General features: G+C 37.1%; 2 protein-coding genes across 3 annotated transcripts; both read right to left on the bottom strand.

Annotated features, from left to right (window-relative positions):
- Nucleotides 1-600: 600 nt before the first annotated feature.
- Nucleotides 601-8,783, bottom strand: LOC114455339 (lanC-like protein 3). The gene is made up of 5 exons (XM_028436518.1): nucleotides 8,198-8,783; nucleotides 6,564-6,687; nucleotides 3,421-3,618; nucleotides 3,114-3,321; nucleotides 601-2,711 (listed from the first exon to the last, which is right to left on the bottom strand). The coding sequence occupies exons 1-5, from the start codon at nucleotides 8,720-8,722 to the stop codon at nucleotides 2,552-2,554; spliced, it is 1,215 nt and encodes a 404-aa protein (XP_028292319.1). The 5' UTR covers nucleotides 8,723-8,783; the 3' UTR covers nucleotides 601-2,551.
- Nucleotides 8,784-11,652: 2,869 nt separating this feature from the next.
- Nucleotides 11,653-17,182, bottom strand: asb11 (ankyrin repeat and SOCS box containing 11). Of its 2 annotated transcripts, XM_028436505.1 has the most exons (8): nucleotides 16,784-17,182; nucleotides 16,640-16,707; nucleotides 16,475-16,554; nucleotides 16,269-16,376; nucleotides 15,050-15,200; nucleotides 14,839-14,973; nucleotides 12,625-12,825; nucleotides 11,653-12,538 (listed from the first exon to the last, which is right to left on the bottom strand). In XM_028436505.1, exons 2-8 carry the CDS (start codon nucleotides 16,644-16,646, stop codon nucleotides 12,414-12,416), a joined length of 807 nt encoding a protein of 268 aa, XP_028292306.1. In that variant the 5' UTR covers nucleotides 16,647-16,707; nucleotides 16,784-17,182; the 3' UTR covers nucleotides 11,653-12,413. The 2 variants fall into 2 exon arrangements, with proteins under 2 accessions (XP_028292306.1, XP_028292305.1); XM_028436504.1 differs by having other exon boundaries at nucleotides 16,640-17,182.
- Between the last annotated feature and the right edge of the window lie 668 nt (nucleotides 17,183-17,850).

Raw genomic sequence — 17,850 nt, 5'->3', positions numbered from 1 at the left:
CCCTGAACCAATCAGTGTCAGCTTTGAGCTTGCATCACATTTTCAGACCAGGGGCCTCATTTATAAACGCAGTGTACGTACAACAGATAGCATACGGCACTTGTAAGCAACGTTTGGGATTTATTAAAAACAAACTTGGCAAGAGGGAGATACTAAAACCTCCGGAAACATTTTGGATAAATAGGCGAACGGAGACAACGTGTAAATTCTGCCCCAAACTGCATGCACAGGCCCTAATAACACCAAGTTTATCATTGTACCGGTTTTTAGAGCTACTATCTTTATCAGGCAGCAAATACACCTAAAAATGCAGTTTTATATTATTATTACCATTATTAATAATAATAATAATAATAATAATAATATGCACCACAAGCTGCTAGCTACTCCCAAACTAAGATAAACTTTGACCACATGTGAGTCAGTTTTTGGTGTCATTTCACAACTTTACGTTTTCTGTAGGTAAGTACAGTATGAGTATCAGTAACATGGGAATAGCAATCTGCAGTAATATCCCATCCACTAACATGTGAATATCAGTCAAAGAATCAATTACACTGTTGAACTTATCAATACACTTTATTAATACAAATTATCAGCTTTGCACAGTTCAGACACACACACACACACACACACGTATGTAGAGCCTGGAAATGGACCACCACAGGCATGATACACATTGGGAAATTGCTTTGGTTTGCTGTTTATTTTTTATTTCCATGTTCATAAATACTTACCAAAGCGTTGTTGATGTCCAATGTCAGCTTAGACTCAAAAATATGATCATATCAAAATGGTATATATATTTTTTAAGGCCACGTTATCACAATAATGTCAGGAAATCACTAAACGTAAGTGGATTCTCTAACAGGAAGTAGAATTGAATTCTCACATTTGACAAACACATACACTAGTTTCTGGTCTTTTATCCTCTCCATCACAAAGTCACAGACTAAAGTAGTTGTTTTTTACTCACAATAAAATCACAACATTATTGTACTTTTTAAGAGTCTCCAAAGAGGAACACAGTGTACACAATGAACAGATAGAAACTGCTGCCACTCTGCAAAAAAACACAAGTCCACTGATTGAAAATAGGACTATTATTTAGACTTTTTAATATATATTTTTCTCTTACAGGTGTAACATTAATGCTTCAAGTGTGATTTAAGAGACGTTTCCTCTAAGACATCAACCTAAAGCTTTGTGATATGTGGAGCTGAGCTGGTGAAGTCGTATAAAAACATTAAAGGCAATATGTGACCTTTGTTTTTCTCTTTTGTATTTGGTCCGAGGGACTTGGGTGTGATTGCCGCTTTGCTTTTAGCTGTCATTAGTGTAATAATGTAGTGCGTGTGTGCATCTGACCTGAGATCATGGTATTCATATGATGGTTAAATAATGATTAGAGTCGTTATCCTACAACTGGAGACCCGTGTGCACTTTTAGCATCATGAAAAATATTATATCATTATCAGGGAAAATGCTGGCACAGGGAATTCCTTCAAACTATTGATACAGTATGTCATGAGTAATAAAGTAAAAGCATGTTTTAACATTCCCAGTGACCAGCTACATTCATTGTTTGCAAAATAAACAAGTTGCTCATGTAAGTGCATTACCCATTAACACGTATTGGGCAGTTTAAAGTCTAACTTTTAAAAGTTTAACAAAATAAAAGCATTAAATATTAGAGCGGATGACTTTAGCGTTACAGTTCTCCTATTCACTTGTTTAGACTCCAATCAATGTAAATCGAGTTAGCAATGACATCATTGCTTCTTAAAGGAGAGCAAAACTGAACTTATTTACGTTTTCTGACACTTGACATTTTCTTCACTCTCAGGTCATGGGTTGTGACCCAAAAGTGGGTTGGGACGAACATTTGCCTGAAGCAAACAACAGTAAAAAGTGCATTTGAATTCATTTTGAATGGGATTCACTGGTAGTAACACTTTATTATCTGCTGTTAAAACATTGTTTGTCAGTATCTACCTGTGAATAAGACAATCAGATCTTTATTTTGTGAATAAATGCAGCCAATTGTGAGTAAAAAGAAAACATTTTCTTCTGAAAGGAAATCGTGGATGATCATTACAATGATATATTGTACTTATTGTGGTTTGTACCACGTTAATATGGACTGAATCGGTTTTGAAATAAATATTATTTCTATCTATCGTCCGTCATTTGATTAGGAAAATAGAGAAGTTAAACGATTCCTTTGATTCTTGTTGTGGCGGTAGGTAGAGGCTAATGGTCAGTCCCAAAGAGACTGCCGGTAGTTAACAACCACAGCTCTGAATGATATATACACAAACAAAATGAATAATGTGTGTACACCAAATAACAGCAGGGTAAAACTAAGCTGTCTCACTATGATCTAAAACCAGCTCACCAAGTATGACAGTTCATTAGCTGCCATTTAAAAGTGAAGGGATGATGATACATGATGCTCGCAGTGAATCTGTTAAAGCCCACAAAGATGCTGAACATCCACACACACAAGGAAGAAAGGGGGGGGACACGATGGATGAGTCAGGGTATTCATTCACACAAACACACTAAACAAAGGGAACTCAGACTTGTCCGGCTGGGAAAGGTCGACCAGGAAACAGACCGTGCCCGACAGGCCCTCGAACAGACTGTAGATGCTGCTCACTGAGTGAGAACCTGCCTTAAACTCCTCAGTGAACAGGAACTCAGCAAACCTGCAGACAGACCATAAAACAAAACTTTAGTATGGATTTCCAAACGCTACCCTATAGGACAGGGGTTCTCATCTGGTCTCACCCTGGCACCCACAATTTTCCACGGTCATTAAATCACAGCCCATTTATTTATTTATTTTAGAATTCAACCAATTAAATGTAGTTTTTCAAAAATAGCCGTTGAAAAGTATATAATACTTTTTTAAACATAAATCTATATATTTTTCCTTTGCAACATGCATTTTACAGCATGCTTGTCAAAAGAAAAGGTTCTTTTAAAATAAAAGACAAGTCCAACATGAGAGACATTAAGTATTTGTTCATTTTTGACCCACCCAGTACAGGTCTGCGACCCACTTTTGGGTCCCGACCCACCAGTTTCGCTGCTATAGGATTTCTTGCCTTTGTGCACGATAGATGTATTTGGAGTTTCCTGTGAGCCGGTACAGCAGGAGAAAGACGTAGGCGCTGCCTGCCACTCCATGACAGATCCCGGGTCCTTTCTTCAGCAGACCCTTCTGCCACACAAGCTCCCCGCTACGGATACAGGTGTCAAGATACTGAGGCTTCTTCTTGATCAGGTAGGCCTTTGCAAAAAGGTACGCCACACCTGCACCAAAGGAAAAACGATAGATAATGTTTGTCTGAGACCAAGGTTGGAAAACTGTTGAATAATTTCACATAAAAAAACAAAACACAGTTGGGGTACCAGGGGCTCCGTGGCACCAGTGCACCAGCTCGTTCTCTCTCTCGATAATAGCTCCCAGTTCTGGGGGCCAGTTGCAGTTTTGCTCCTGATTCATGAGGAAGTCCACGCTCTGCCACACCAGGTCCTTCTCCGCCTCGCTGAGCACATCCTGGTAGCTCAGCAGCATCTGCAGCACTGATGAAAGGCCGTGGGCCGCGCCTGATGAAAGGGAGGATTTTGATTGACAGCATTCAAAAATTCAACCTCAATGTTTACAGTTCTTCTAATTTGCGTGTTCTTTAACTAACCAGGTACATTTTCCTCTTTGTGCATAAAATCTCTTTGTTTTCAGACCTAGCAGCCAGATAAATTAGGAACTGTTTTAATGTAAATACTTTGATAGCAGGGCAGACTGGTAAAGGATCTGACACTAATCATCACATCTTAAATGCTAAACCCGGACTGTAGAGCATTCATAGCGTATCCACCAGCCATGCTGTCATGCAATAATCTTAGTGTCACACACTGAACCAACTCAGTGCAGATCTAATCCAAGAGATTAACACCCATGCCTAAAGATGGGAGTGAATATATGGAATCTTGGAATTTTGCAGCAAAAATCAATGTTGGATGATTATAAGATTAGAGCAATGTTTTAAAATTTAAAATCATTTTCCAAAAATACTGGTGCATTGTTTTCTACAGTAACATACAGTTTTAATGGCAAACGGTTTATGCAAAATCAAGCAGTTTTTACAGTGACTTGTTACAGTGTGCTTGTCCTTATTGTTTGTGCTTTAGGGTCCTAATCCTGACAAGTGACACTAAGCTTCTACATCTAAAGTGTCAAACTCTTATTTTGGAGGCCTTACTTAGAATATCCTAGGTGTAAAACACAAAGTCACAGGTATAAAGTAAAATACCTAAGCGCTTTGAGATGACTTTGTTGTAATTTGCGTTATATAAATAAAGTTGAATTGAATTGAATTGAATTAAAACCAGGGTCTCATACTTCACAAGTCCTAGAATGCTTGAACATTTTTTTTGTGTGAAAATCTTTATTATAATTTGAGGAATTATTTGGGAGAAATTGCAGAATTTTAAAAATAAATAAATAAATTAGCATTCTGGTTTCAATGAAATATTACATTGTGTACATGAGCAGTGGGAAATTACAAGTCCTCATATATATTGGGAAGTGTCAAACATTTTTTTTTTTTAATTTGGAGGGACTGAGATGTATCTGGAACTAAACCTTTTTGGTAACAATTAATTTTGTTGTCATTTTTAAAAACAATGTATTGAAATACGAACAAAGGGCCAAAGTGGAGGCTATGGTGGGTTGGATTTAGCCCACTGGCCTTGAGTTTGACAACACTATTCTACAAAATAAATGTACCAGCACACTCCTATGCACTGCACAAAATCCTACTGTATTCCAGCACTGGCACTGAATGTTTGAACTTATAAAAAAAACATTACATTTGCTTCAATGTTTTTTTTTTTTTACTGCTCTTCAAAATAATATGAACAATTAAAGGGAAAATGTATTACGTTCACTTAGCTGTAGCTATACTGTTGCCTCGGTTTCCTGTTCTGTGTGCCTCTACACATTATGTTGCAGCCATGTGATTGATTCGTTGTTTAGCTAATTGTGTTTCCAGCAGTTAATTCAGTTCCAGTGCACCCTAATAAAGTGTCTGGTAATTTGTCTTAAAAATCATCCCTCAATGTCCATTAACGGTAGAGAGATTGTATTAGGATTCACTTGTTTAAACTATACTAACTAGGGATGTAACGATTAATCGTAAGGCAGTTAAAAATCGATTCATAGGTATCACGGTTGATATCGATTTTCTGAAAATTGAATCACAGTACTTTTTTTAACCAGCAGAGGGCGCTATCCATAGTAGTTTTGCATTGTTTATTATAGAACCAAAATTTAAATTAATCGGCTTCATTTTCATTTGTATTATTCCTTTATTTATTTAATTCAAGATTTATTTTTAAATTGCATTGTTTTGAATAGTTTATCAAAAAATTCTTTTGACAATGAAAAATAAAAGGAAAATAGTACCGTATTTTCTAGTTTTTTTCCCAAAAAAAAAATTTGTCTACTGTCCCATTTTGTAAAATAAATCGTGAGAGAATCGTATCGTGAATCGAATCGTATCGGGAGTTGAGTGAATCGTTACATCCCTAATACTAACTAAATGTCCAGGATCTCCTGAGTGCAGTGTATGTGTCTCAATTCTCCATATAGAAAAAACACATAAACAGGTGAGTGTGTTTTTAAATGCACTTCAAGTGTAGGAAATCATCAAATATTGATGTGATGTTTCAGATCCACTCAGGTCATCTCAGTACATACACTATCCAGCTTCTTAAGGAATACTGGCAGCTGTTTAGTTTCCCCTGAGATATGATAATACGTAGATGTTGTGCCAACTCAAATTAGAAACTTGAAATAGACATTTTTGATGCTAATAATTCTGATTGGTCTGGTGTGTCACTACTTCTACATTCTCATTGCATTAGTTAAAATACTAACGCAAACTGCTATGAACTCTGTGTTGGTGTAGGAACAGACAGTTGGCTTTGCAAAGCTGCAAACCACGGAAAGTCTAAACATTAAACCCCTTAAAGCACACGTGTCAAACTCAAGGCCCGGGGACCAAAACCGGCCCTTTAGTGCATCCAATTCGGCCCACGGCAGAAAGCAAAAAAAGTCAGAGAAACCATTTATTTTTGTGTAAATAACTAATTGGGTTGTAAATATCTCAGCTGGATAGCTCCAAAAATAATACATAAATTTAATGAAATCTCACCATTTAATATTAGCAGGCTCACGTTTTCCCCCATGCTTATGTCACATGATGGCAGTCGATTTTTCATCTCAAATTGTTAATTTTTTCAAGATCCTGCATATTTCTTCAAATCATTCCACAAAATGACCTTAAAATACATTAAAAAAATTGCCCACAAAATATTTTATAATTTATTCACAAGTGGAAGGGCAAACTACAGCACAATAATGATTAAATTACTCATTTTCCCGCCTAAAATCTGCTGCCCACTTTCGATAAACTGCTCCGTATTTGACCCCTGAACTAAAATGAGTTTGACACCTCTGCCTTCAATTACTTTGATATGAAATCTCTTACCGAGATACTCTGTTCCATAATATGAATACATGAGAGGGAAAGGCTTCCGCTTCCTCTTGGCATACTGTTTTCCTGAATCGATGATGGCTTGGCAGATCGATTTAATCTGATCTCTGCTCAGAATCTGCAATCAAAGGACAAGCTCCTTATTTGCACTGCAAAGTCCATAAGGTCCATTCAAAGGAAATCACATAGAAGTGTCATGGCTTTTTTTTAATTTTTGATAAATCTGTCTTTTTAATCTGTGTTCAGCAACTCCCAATCCAACCACCTTCAGATGATTTGGATTCAAAAGGCAAAACATTGATTTCATCCGACCACTGAAAATTAAAATAGACAAGAGACACTCCATTATTTATGAGAACTATTTCACGAAGCTTTTTAAAGCCAAACACTTCTCCATAATGTACATTATTGCTTTGACATTCTGCATCGGTATTTCTTCTCCGTTGGATGTTGTTGCGATGTTCACGCATCACCCAGCCTAGTTTACACTCACTAACCCATGATGCACCACAGCGCAATGTTGATGGCCACACAATGCTCCACTGGGCACAAACTCAACTCTTTTTTCGAGGTTTGTTGTTGTTTTTGTACATTTTTCAAATAATTTTTTATATTTTTCTTGCCGTTTTGCATATATATATTTATATATATATATATATATTTATTTTTTTTTTTTCTTCATTAGACATTAGAAATTAGACATCAGAAAGTTAAAAGCAATAAAATAATGAATTTTCCGTGCCTGTGTTTATTCAATTATGTGGGTAGATGTTGTCTGCAGGCCAAGTACTGGGAGAGTCACTGGTAGCACTGGGACAAAAACATTATAGTAAAATCAAGTATAAGCAAATTTAATGTTCTTTTTTTTGTGTGCTTTTTGGTACACTTTTCCTAAACACGAACTGCTGTTGTTTAAATGTTCATAACTCTAGGTAAACATAACATATGGAACAGTAAGTGAAAAATATGAACGCCACACAAATGTAACCAAAATAGTTCCTGTGGTCCATTTTACAGTAGTTATTACAATTGTAAAATAATTTGACCCACAATAAAAATAAAACTATGACCATTTCATTTGTTTGTTTAATTTGAAAGCCGTAAATAGAACTTTATTTAATTGTTAAGTATAAAAAAATGCATTGCTGTGGATGTACTTTGATTTAAAGGCGCTAGACCTGTAATTTTCACGTCAAGTGCCCCCTAGTGGCCACAAGCGCTGCAGCACTGTCGTAAAAATCACGTGAGTGGCGTAAGGCGGTACGTCCTCCAGGTATTCTACAGGTCACATGACCACATGGCCAAAGAGTTTCTAGATAGTCGGTATTTCAAGAGGGAAACCCCGCTCGAAGCATTGATACTGTCAAGCGCTGTATATTAGCCTGAAGAATCATTTAAAATAACTCATAATAATTAACATACAAATAACTGATCTGATAAATTAAATATATATTTTACAAACAAAATCGCTAAACTCAGGCCAGCCCAAAAATAGGCATAGCAGCGGGCTGAAAAATTGCCCGCTGGCTGCAGTTTGAGAAGTGTGATTTCGGCATACAAAAATTTAAAAAAATTCAGTGTGATTTTTGTTATTAATAATGTCATGTTCTGTGTTTGATGGAGCTCACCTCAAAGCCCAGCTTCTGTTTGAGCACCAGGGCGGCACACAGGTACCCAGCCCGCCCCACGAACAGCTCATCTGAGCCGCACTCCAGGAAGTTGATGGGCGCACACACGTCCCACAGGTTACGAAATTTGCTCAACGGCTTCACAAAATCGGCCAAACCCAGAGCCTTGTATATGAGAGCGGCTACAGCGTAGACCCCCGCCCCGCCCAGCAGGAAGGCTGCCCGCATGTTCTTGTCCGGCTCGGCGTCCACGTACCGCACCGACACGTCGATCACCTGCTTGGCCGTCTTCAGGTAAACATCTCGGTGCTCGGAGAACAGCGGACACTCGCTGACGTGGTACAGCATGTAAGCCACCCCGGCGGGACCATCGTACAGACCTCCGTCACAGTCACGGACGTCGATGGGGACGTTTTTGAGGATCTTATCGATGGTTGCGACCACGATGTTCTCCGCGCCCTGACCCGGGATCAGGGCTCCTTTGTAGTCGGAGAAGCGGTTCGCAAAGCAGCGGGTGTTCTCCATCACCGGCTCTGGAGGAGAAGAGATCTGACCTCAGCTCTAGCTATCCAAGGATGCTCCTCCTGTATCCTTGCATCTGATTGGATGAGAGCAAGGCTCGCGCAGCCTCATATAGGCTGATGTGTTCATATTAACCTGGAGGCTGCTATCAGTGTCTCTATAATACATATTAATATATAACACAAATATGCAGCAACATTCATTAATGATAATGTTAATACAAAATATAATATCGTAGTAATATTAATAACAAGAAGACATAGTCATCAACATCCCACGCCAATAATAATAATTTAAAAAAAAAACAGAACAAGGGCAACAACTCAGGAAAAAATAAATGTGCGCTTCTCATTTTCAAACTCCATAAAGGTATTGATACCCTGAAGCCACACACTGAATTTGGTAATCCTATCTTAAGCAGTTTCTGAGAAAAGATGGAGCTCGAACCTATATCCCCACACCAGTCACTCACATCAGTCATACCGGTGGTGGTAAGCTACAATGTAGCCACAGCTGCCCTGGGGCATACTGACAGAAGCGTGGCTTCCATTGACCTCTGACCACCACCAACATTCATGCACAATTCATACCCATTGCCACGAGGCAATGTGGGTAAAGTGTTTTGCCCAAGGACACAACGACAATGACTTGGCTAGAGCGGGATTCCAACCTCCAACCCTTTGGTTATTGGACGACCCATTCTACCACTGAACCACTGTCACCATCATTAAACATCACATGCCACTGAACTGAATGCATTAGCTTATTTATTGGCGTGTCCACAGTCCACCTGATGCAGCTTTTTCACTTCTGATACCATATTCGATATTGCAGGTCAAAGCTAATCCAGTTTAAAAAGCACTTATTAAATAATACATTTTCAAGTTTAAAAATGCAACACTTTCTTTCTTTCTATCTGTCTGTGTGGGTTCGGTAAGTAAATCAGATTTTAATTGGAACTCATTGGTAACAGAGCTCTAGAACAGGCCTGAGGGCACCTCACATGGTCCACGTTAACTTTGAGTACCGTATTTGCCGATACCGATTTTGATCCGATGCGATATCATCGCAAATCCTACCGACTTTTATTACTTTGTGTGGAATGTTGGAATAGATTTGATGACGTGACGTTAACCAAACAGAGAACAATAATCAGCACTAGTAGGTAAGAGAGAAACTCAACCATTTAACAAGTCTGGAATGAATCGCTTGAGATTTGTGATGCTGTCCGATATTATAGGATATCAATATCAGATCAGGACACCACTGTTCATTATTATCACTTATTTAATTATCATCATCTCATGATCATTTAATGCAACATCTTTGTGGACTAGGGTCATATACAGTTCTGGGTATGCCAACATTTTGACCATGCTGTCATCCAGATATGAGCTCGGAGCTCCACTATTATTTCTGTAATAATCGCCTAAGTTTTTAAAATCATTTTTAAATATTCCACATTTACATGGTGAAATGATTTATGTATAACTCTCCTAGTTTCATTTAGAGCAGTCGCGGGCAACTGACGGCTCTGGGGCCACTTGCGGCCATCTGTTTAATTTCATACATCCTCCAAAGTAAACACACAAAGTGACTCAAAATAAACGTACAAAACACAAAATGACTCCATAAAAAAAATGAGAGAAAATCTGCAAAGTGACTCAAAAATGACTGGAAAATACACGAAACTGCAGAAATAACATAAACACTTTGCTCTTCCCTGTATTAATGCTCATATTGGCCATTCATTCTATTATTTTATTCTTACTTTTCTTATGACTACTAATTCTAAATGGTGACATAAATGTTGATAGATTACACATCCACATTTCTGTGGCCCTCGCTGTAATAAAAGAGGTCTGTATCTGATTTAGACTGTTTGGAAAACTCATTGAAGGCCTGATATTGACTGACCTTTTTCCACAGTTCAGGTATAAATTAGATTAGCTATCAACAATAATTTCAGTGAGGTAAAGCGAATCAATAAAAATATTCAACACACAGACACCTTTGCAATCTGGAAAAGCAAATAACAACTTCAACATCTCTCTTGTGACATTTCTTCTGTGGATGTAGTATTTGGCCTTTATCTGACAAATGTAAAGTTCAGCTTTAACAATGCCGAACTGACCTTTAGTTGGTATTTGACGGCACGTTACTTTCCCTTGTGTAAAATCCAACTTTGATTTCTTTGGAAAACAAGAAAAAAAAAAAAGAAAAGAAAAAGCGTTGCTGCAATACAAACAATAAACTATAAAATTGTAGTATGCAACACTTGTCTTGGTCGTTCCAGTTTCTTCTCTCACAAACCTCACCAAATGTTTTCCATTAGGCCAATGTTTTGAAAATATTGCACGCCAATTAAAGAATTATTATTTTTTTTTAAGAAATGCTTGGTTTTCTTTAATAACTTCCCTGCATGTAAGTCCCATTCTGTGTTCCTATACTGCCCCCTGCTGACATGGAGGAAAGCTAAAAAGGAGAAAACACTACCAACTATTGATCAGACAAATACAGGCTGAAAACCTCTGCTCTACACTGAGGTGAACAGGAGTGAATTTGTGTTCCTCTAATGAAATTCTGAACTGTCCTGTGTGTATAATCTGATAGACTTCAATCAGCAGAGAAAACATTGTTTTAAATTGTGAACCATCGTTAAACACGACGCTTGCTTTAGGTTTGATTTTTATTAAAAATCAAAGGACATTTGCACTTTGAAGTGTAAGAAAAGGAAACTGTTGAAACACATCATTCTTGGATTCTGTTTAACATACTATAATTAAACGTCCAACAGCTCTTTACCAATAATAAAATATATTCAGGTTAACTTTCTCACAGCGTGTTTTTATTTTTTGTTGGAACAAACAGTTTTAGAACATCGGATTTCAAATTAATCTAAATCTAACAATAACACAAGCAAATACGTGAGATATAAAAAGACAGTTTGACCAAAACACACAAAATCTAAATCGTTCAAAAAAAGGAATAATTGTAATTTAAATATTAAACGTGATGCACAGTAAGCAACACATCTACATATACCTCATAAATCAAATAAACAGACACGATAGACCCCTAAAATAATAATAATAATGAATAAATCAATCATCTTGAACATAATTTGTGTTGCTTTCTATCAGCAGTAAATGTCATATTCAACTAACTATAATAACTGACTGATTTCTGAATGTAAACCATCTTCTAATTAAAGGAAAACTGTAAGATTTAAACTTTTGCTTTGATCTATATTGTTTTACGTATCATAACAAAAGAAGACACATGTGCAGCCAAGAGAGGAGAAACACCAGATAACAAAATAGAATAAAAATGCTGAGAAAACTACAAATGAATGCCCGTTATTTCCTATTGACTTGATATTGTTGTTGATTCATTTTCTGTTCATCGGTAATAAATTGATTGATTGATTCAGCAAAGCAAAACCTCTGACTATGTCTCTTGAATGAAATCTCAACAAAACGTACTCCTTTAAAAACATCACACACAATAAGGTTTTACACAAAAAATGTGAAGAGAAACACGCATTTCTTTAGAAATAAAATAAAAGTATAAAAGAATAGGTAGAAATACAGTATCAGCAAAGGTACAAAAATAAAATGACATTTTTTGAGGTACTTGAAACATGAGGGTTGCATTTCTTTCAATCGTGCAAAGATAGGAGGAAAAGAAGGCATCAGCGGTAAAGAAGGTAGTCCTTTAGCACTTGAGGGATGGGAAGGTTGGAGACCGACAGCTGACGATTCCCTCCAAGCCAATAACGAATGAGAACACGGCACAGCTGATAGAGCGAGCGCGGCTCTGTGGAGAGGAAGGAACTGTTTAATCAAGCAGCAAATGCACGCAGGAGAGATATTTTAGATCATCATAAATGAAGTGTAGCCTACTTTGCAACTCGTCTCTGGTCTCCAGCGCTGTCCTCACTGCACTGTCTTCCTGAGATAACTCCACAGGAGTCTTTCCCTCTGCGTTCCTGCAACGATCGTCGGCACCAAAGTCCAACAGAAGGTTCACGAGGCACACGTCTCCACGTCTGACTGCTGCGTGTAAGGGACTCTCCTTTCCACATCCTCTGTTAACATCAGCTCCTATACACACACACACACGTGTAAAGAGTACTGTACATGCTCATACTTTTCATGTTCATACTTTTTAGTTGACCAACATTTCTAGAAATCTTTTTTTTAAGCAATATTTTAATTTTCTTAGATACTGAATTTGGGATTTTCATTTGTTGTCAGTTATAATCATCAAAATTAAAAGCAACAAAAATTTGAACTACATCAGTCTGTGTGTATTGAATGAATATAATATACAAGTTTCACTTTCAGAATGGGATTACTGAAATAAATCAACTTTTTCATGATATTCTAATTTTATGACCAGCAACTGTATATATACTGATATTAAAAAAAGTTAGTCATACATAAAATACTCAAGTACAAGTAAAAAGTAGCTCAAATTGTACTCAAAGTAAAAGTTACTAGTTACTTTCATCCCCCACGTTTATTTTTGATAATAAATCTTACCACTATTCCCTTGCACACAGTAAACATCTCATGTATACACTTAAAGAGGAAGAGACCAAATCTTGCACAATTGGAACTTCATTTATTTTCCACAAAGGCATCTGTATAAAATAAAAGGTTTGTCAAAATGTACAGTGAAATTTAAATCAAATAACACCAATGAATCCAATTCAAAAGCAAACAATTCTCAGTCTCTAACTATAGATGGTTTTCACGGCGCGTCATCGCCATGTTGGCGATAAGCAGCAGCAAAACAATCCGCACGCACACAAGCAAACCCTGAGGAAATGGTGAATTATTGTGATGGATAAACCACAGAAAAGCTCCTCAAAATGCATAATAGATGCAAAGGCATACAGGGACGGACTTGGTCCGCAGGAAAGGGCACAATATTTGGAAAAGTTATGCTTTATTAGCGGTGCAGATCCATACGAGTCGGTTCCCTCGTCTTGGATCAATGACGACCCGGAGAGTTTTCCGTCTATTATGTATCCTGATATCATCAACTACCTGGTTTTCTCGCCGAGCCCATACACAGCGGAAGATCTTAAATCTTATAAAAGTTTGGAGGCCTATAACCAGATGGTGTGTGGATCAAGCCATCAACGACAGATGTGTCGTGAAGGCCAAATTAAGTAATGCAATAACGGTAAAAGTTCACACCTTTTACCTGGAATACAATGAGAAATACAGCACATTTTAACAACTGTGTTGTTACTGTAGCAGGCCATTAAATGTGATTATATTAAGTCAATAATGCCACATGCAGTAGCTTGATATGAATTCTATTGTCATAATCACACTAGAAAATTAGTTAAGAGCTGCTGCTATTAACAATTTATTTATCTGACAAGAAATGGGCCGAAGAAATTCGGATGTTGTCCAGATTTTTGCCTCGTAGATCGTGGTTTAGCTTCGCTAACCACAAGCGCCTCCTTTCCTCTGATTATTTTTGACATTGTTCTCCCTGATTTGTTATAACTTTTGGCAGTCTGTAAATTTCCAAATGTTTTTCATGGTCTGACCGGTTGGTACAGCCAAAAACACGACAATAATTCACCATTTCCTCTCGAAATTTTGGATTTGCTAGTGTGCGTGCGGTTTGATTTGCTGCTGAAAACCCGCTGTAGCTACATTTATGAACTCTAAAACTGAGAAAATAACACCATTCAATGCTGTTTTGGCGCCTTGCATTGCGTTTAATCTGATTGGTCGGCTATGATGTGATGCATTTGATTGTCGTCTGGTCAGTTCATTTTTTTGTAGTTTCACAATGTCCGTTAACCATTTTAAAACAAAAATATATATAATTTACTCAGTAACTGTTGGGTGTAGAAATGTAACAAATTACTTTACTTCTTTTAAAACATATAGTACAAGTAAAATTACTGATTTAAAAACAGAATTTAAAAAAAGTACAAGTACCCATAAAATCAACTCAATTACAGTAACGTGAGTACTTGTAATCTGTTACTTTCACCTCTGCATAGAAGTTACAACTTTTCACAGTTAATAAAAATTTAACAGTTTCTTTTTTGGTAGACCATCATATTTTTTATTTTGTTTTATTACCTGCATGCAGGAGGAAATCTGCACAGTCGATAGCTTTGCTCATGCACGCAGAAAACAGCGGCGTTCCCAACCCAGGAAGCTCCGTGTCAATCTGAGCTCCAGAACGCACCAGAAACTCCAGAATCTGGGCGTGTTCTGCAAACAGATACAAAATATGATCAAAACACGCATCATACTTGGATTTACGCTCACACGTTTGCAGTACACACACCTTTCCTTGCTGCCTCGTGAATGGGAGAAACCAACGGACAGTCAGTCATAAGAGAGGAACTGCACTCTAGGACCAGTCTGACACAGGCGGCGTTCCCACTGCAGCAGGCGTAGAAGAGAGGCGTGGCACCGTCGGATGTCTCTCTGTCGGGCTGTGGAACAAACATGAAGATTTAAATGGTATCAACAGAAATTTACGAATCTTTAAAGAGAAAAAAAAATAAAAATTCAGAAAACAATCTGCTCACGAGTCAACCACCATCAGGATTTTATTTTGAAGTTTGCAATTTCCACATGTTTCAATCTACCTACAGCTCTTAAATGGTCCAAGTTAATAAAAAAACCCCAAGTTGAGGATAATTTTGTAAATTTAGTGCAAAAACATGAGATAAAGAAGAATTGATTTGCTGATGTCTTTCCAAAATAAGTCAAACTCAAAATATGAGGCACTTTTGTCAGAATAGTAATGCCATATGTAAGGTCCCTAGTGTTGTTTCAGCCTTTAACCAGTAACGCCACCTCAGCGGACTTCCCTACTATTGTTCATTTAATTCCACTTCTGTGTCTACTTGTCATTGAAATCATTCAAACCAAACGTGCAATTAAATGAAATTCAACTTTCTTCTGATGCTGCAAAATGTTTTATCATTATCATCATTACTACTTTTTAAGGTTTAAAGTGATAAAAGACACCGCTTAATCAATAAACTCATCTGCATTATTTCTTCTTGTACAGACCCTTTCCAAAAAAATTAGATTATCATGGAAAAGTTGTTTGATTTCCATAATTCCATTTGAAAAGTTAAACTTTCATAGATTATAGATTCAGGGTCCACAATTTAAACAATTTCAAGTATTTATTTGTTTATCTTTACATAATTTGGGCTTCCAGCCCAACAGGAATTCAAAAAATGAGAATACTGTGAAGAAATCAACATTTACTTCTCAGTTTTTGCAGAAATAAAAGAGAAGGACTGATATTCAAATTGTTTGGAAAGGGTCTGTAATCGTGCAAAACCTAACATGAAAAGGGTTTTCACGCACAAAGTAAAACACTTAAAGCAGTGAGAGAAATCAAAGCCAATATTTGAAAGTGTTTCAAAGCTTTAACATGTGACTCAGTTTCTTCTGGAGTACAATCTCCTTCAATCATTGTCGGTCTTCACGGTTAAAAAGTACACAATCAATACAACTAAATTCAAAATAAGAGGTGCACTTACATCTGCTCCATGGTCCAGCAGGAACTTCACACAGTCAGCGTGACCACTGAGACAGGCCTCGTGGAGAGGAGATACACTGTCCACGGTGAGCAAGTCCACTTTCATCCCCTAAAGGAAGAGGAGGAAATTCATCAGAGATTTTCTTTCATTTTCAACCTCAAATTCTCACAATGCATGAGTTAAATATTGGTTAATATCAGGTTTACATGCTCAACCAGGTTCCTCAGGTAGACCAGTCGACCCTGAAAGGCTGCAGCATGCAGAGGTGACCTGTCCGACCAGTGGTCTGTGGGACACACAGGATACAAATAAACTCACATGATCACCGGTGATTTACAACAGAAACATAATAACCATCAGGACAAACTCACCAGCCATCAGTGGGTTACACGCTGTGTCCTTGTTTTTCCATAGTTCATAAATCTCCTCATCCCGTTCACTGAAATAATGTGCAGGAATCATGAAGACGATGAACAGTGGACTTCTCGACAAAAACGGGGAATGAAGATTCAGACCTGAATCTTCTGCTTATCTAGTCCCTGAGAAACCTCCCCCAAAATTTACAACTCCTGCATGAGAATGGAGGCTCCAACAAAACCTGAGGTGGAACACCTTGGAAAACAGCAAAGCCATTATGCATGCGGGGAGAAAAGCAGCGGGAAACACAAAGGCTAGTTCCTGACAAAGAAGAATCATGTCTTTTTTTTTTTTTTTTTTAAAGATAAGATGCATCATTGAATTAGTTCTTCTAAAATACTCAGGCAGTTTCTCTTGAAATATTTCAGCTAAAAAGTGGAATGAAACAGTATTTCACGCTTTCTGAATATATTTCTTTCTATAGTTTTTGTCATTTCCATTCATCTCCCTCCTGATGTGGGACCAAGACTGATCTTTGTATTTTCAGTTCATGTTTTAAAGTAATCAAGATCATTTTGTGTACTTTGTTGTTGTTTGTCTGTTCTTTTTATTATTCAGTATATTTTTTTAAATCTTAGTGTGTTTTTGTTGTTTTTATTTAAATTATTCTCTTACAGTGTGTGTGTTTTTGTCGTTTTGTATGTTTCTCTCTTATTTTTATGTATTTTATAGTGATCTTGTGTATTCTTCTCCCATTTTGTGTCTTTGTTGTCGTTTTGTGTGTTTCTCTCTTATTCTTGTGTATTTTATAGTGATCTTATGTCTTTTTCTCTCATTCAGTGTCTTTGTTGTTGCTGTGTGTGTTTCTGGTGTCATTTTGTGTATTTTGTCGTTTGCGAGTTGCTTTTAAATATTTAGTATGATTATCATTTTTTAACTGAAAATAAACATAAAACTCCATATTTTTAATGCTTTCATTTGTTAATTTTTATATATATATATCTCTCTCTCTCAAGTACCCCCTGTGGTGCCATCGTGAACCTATTTGAGAAACACTGAATTAAAGGATAAAAACACAATAAGGAATAATAATAGTTAAAAAAAATATTGCTGAAGAAATCATCCATACTGACAAAAGGCAAACTTGATTTTGTGATGCAAAACAAAAACCTCTTTTCTTCTCGCATCCTGGTGACGCAGGTCATGATAAAGCCTGTTAAGAAAC

Source organism: Gouania willdenowi, chromosome 21 (genome assembly GCF_900634775.1).
Source record: "Gouania willdenowi chromosome 21, fGouWil2.1, whole genome shotgun sequence".
Taxonomy (NCBI): domain Eukaryota; kingdom Metazoa; phylum Chordata; class Actinopteri; order Blenniiformes; family Gobiesocidae; genus Gouania; species Gouania willdenowi.
The sequence above is the reverse complement of the archived record's forward strand: the minus strand, read 5'-3'. Positions and strand labels throughout refer to the sequence as shown.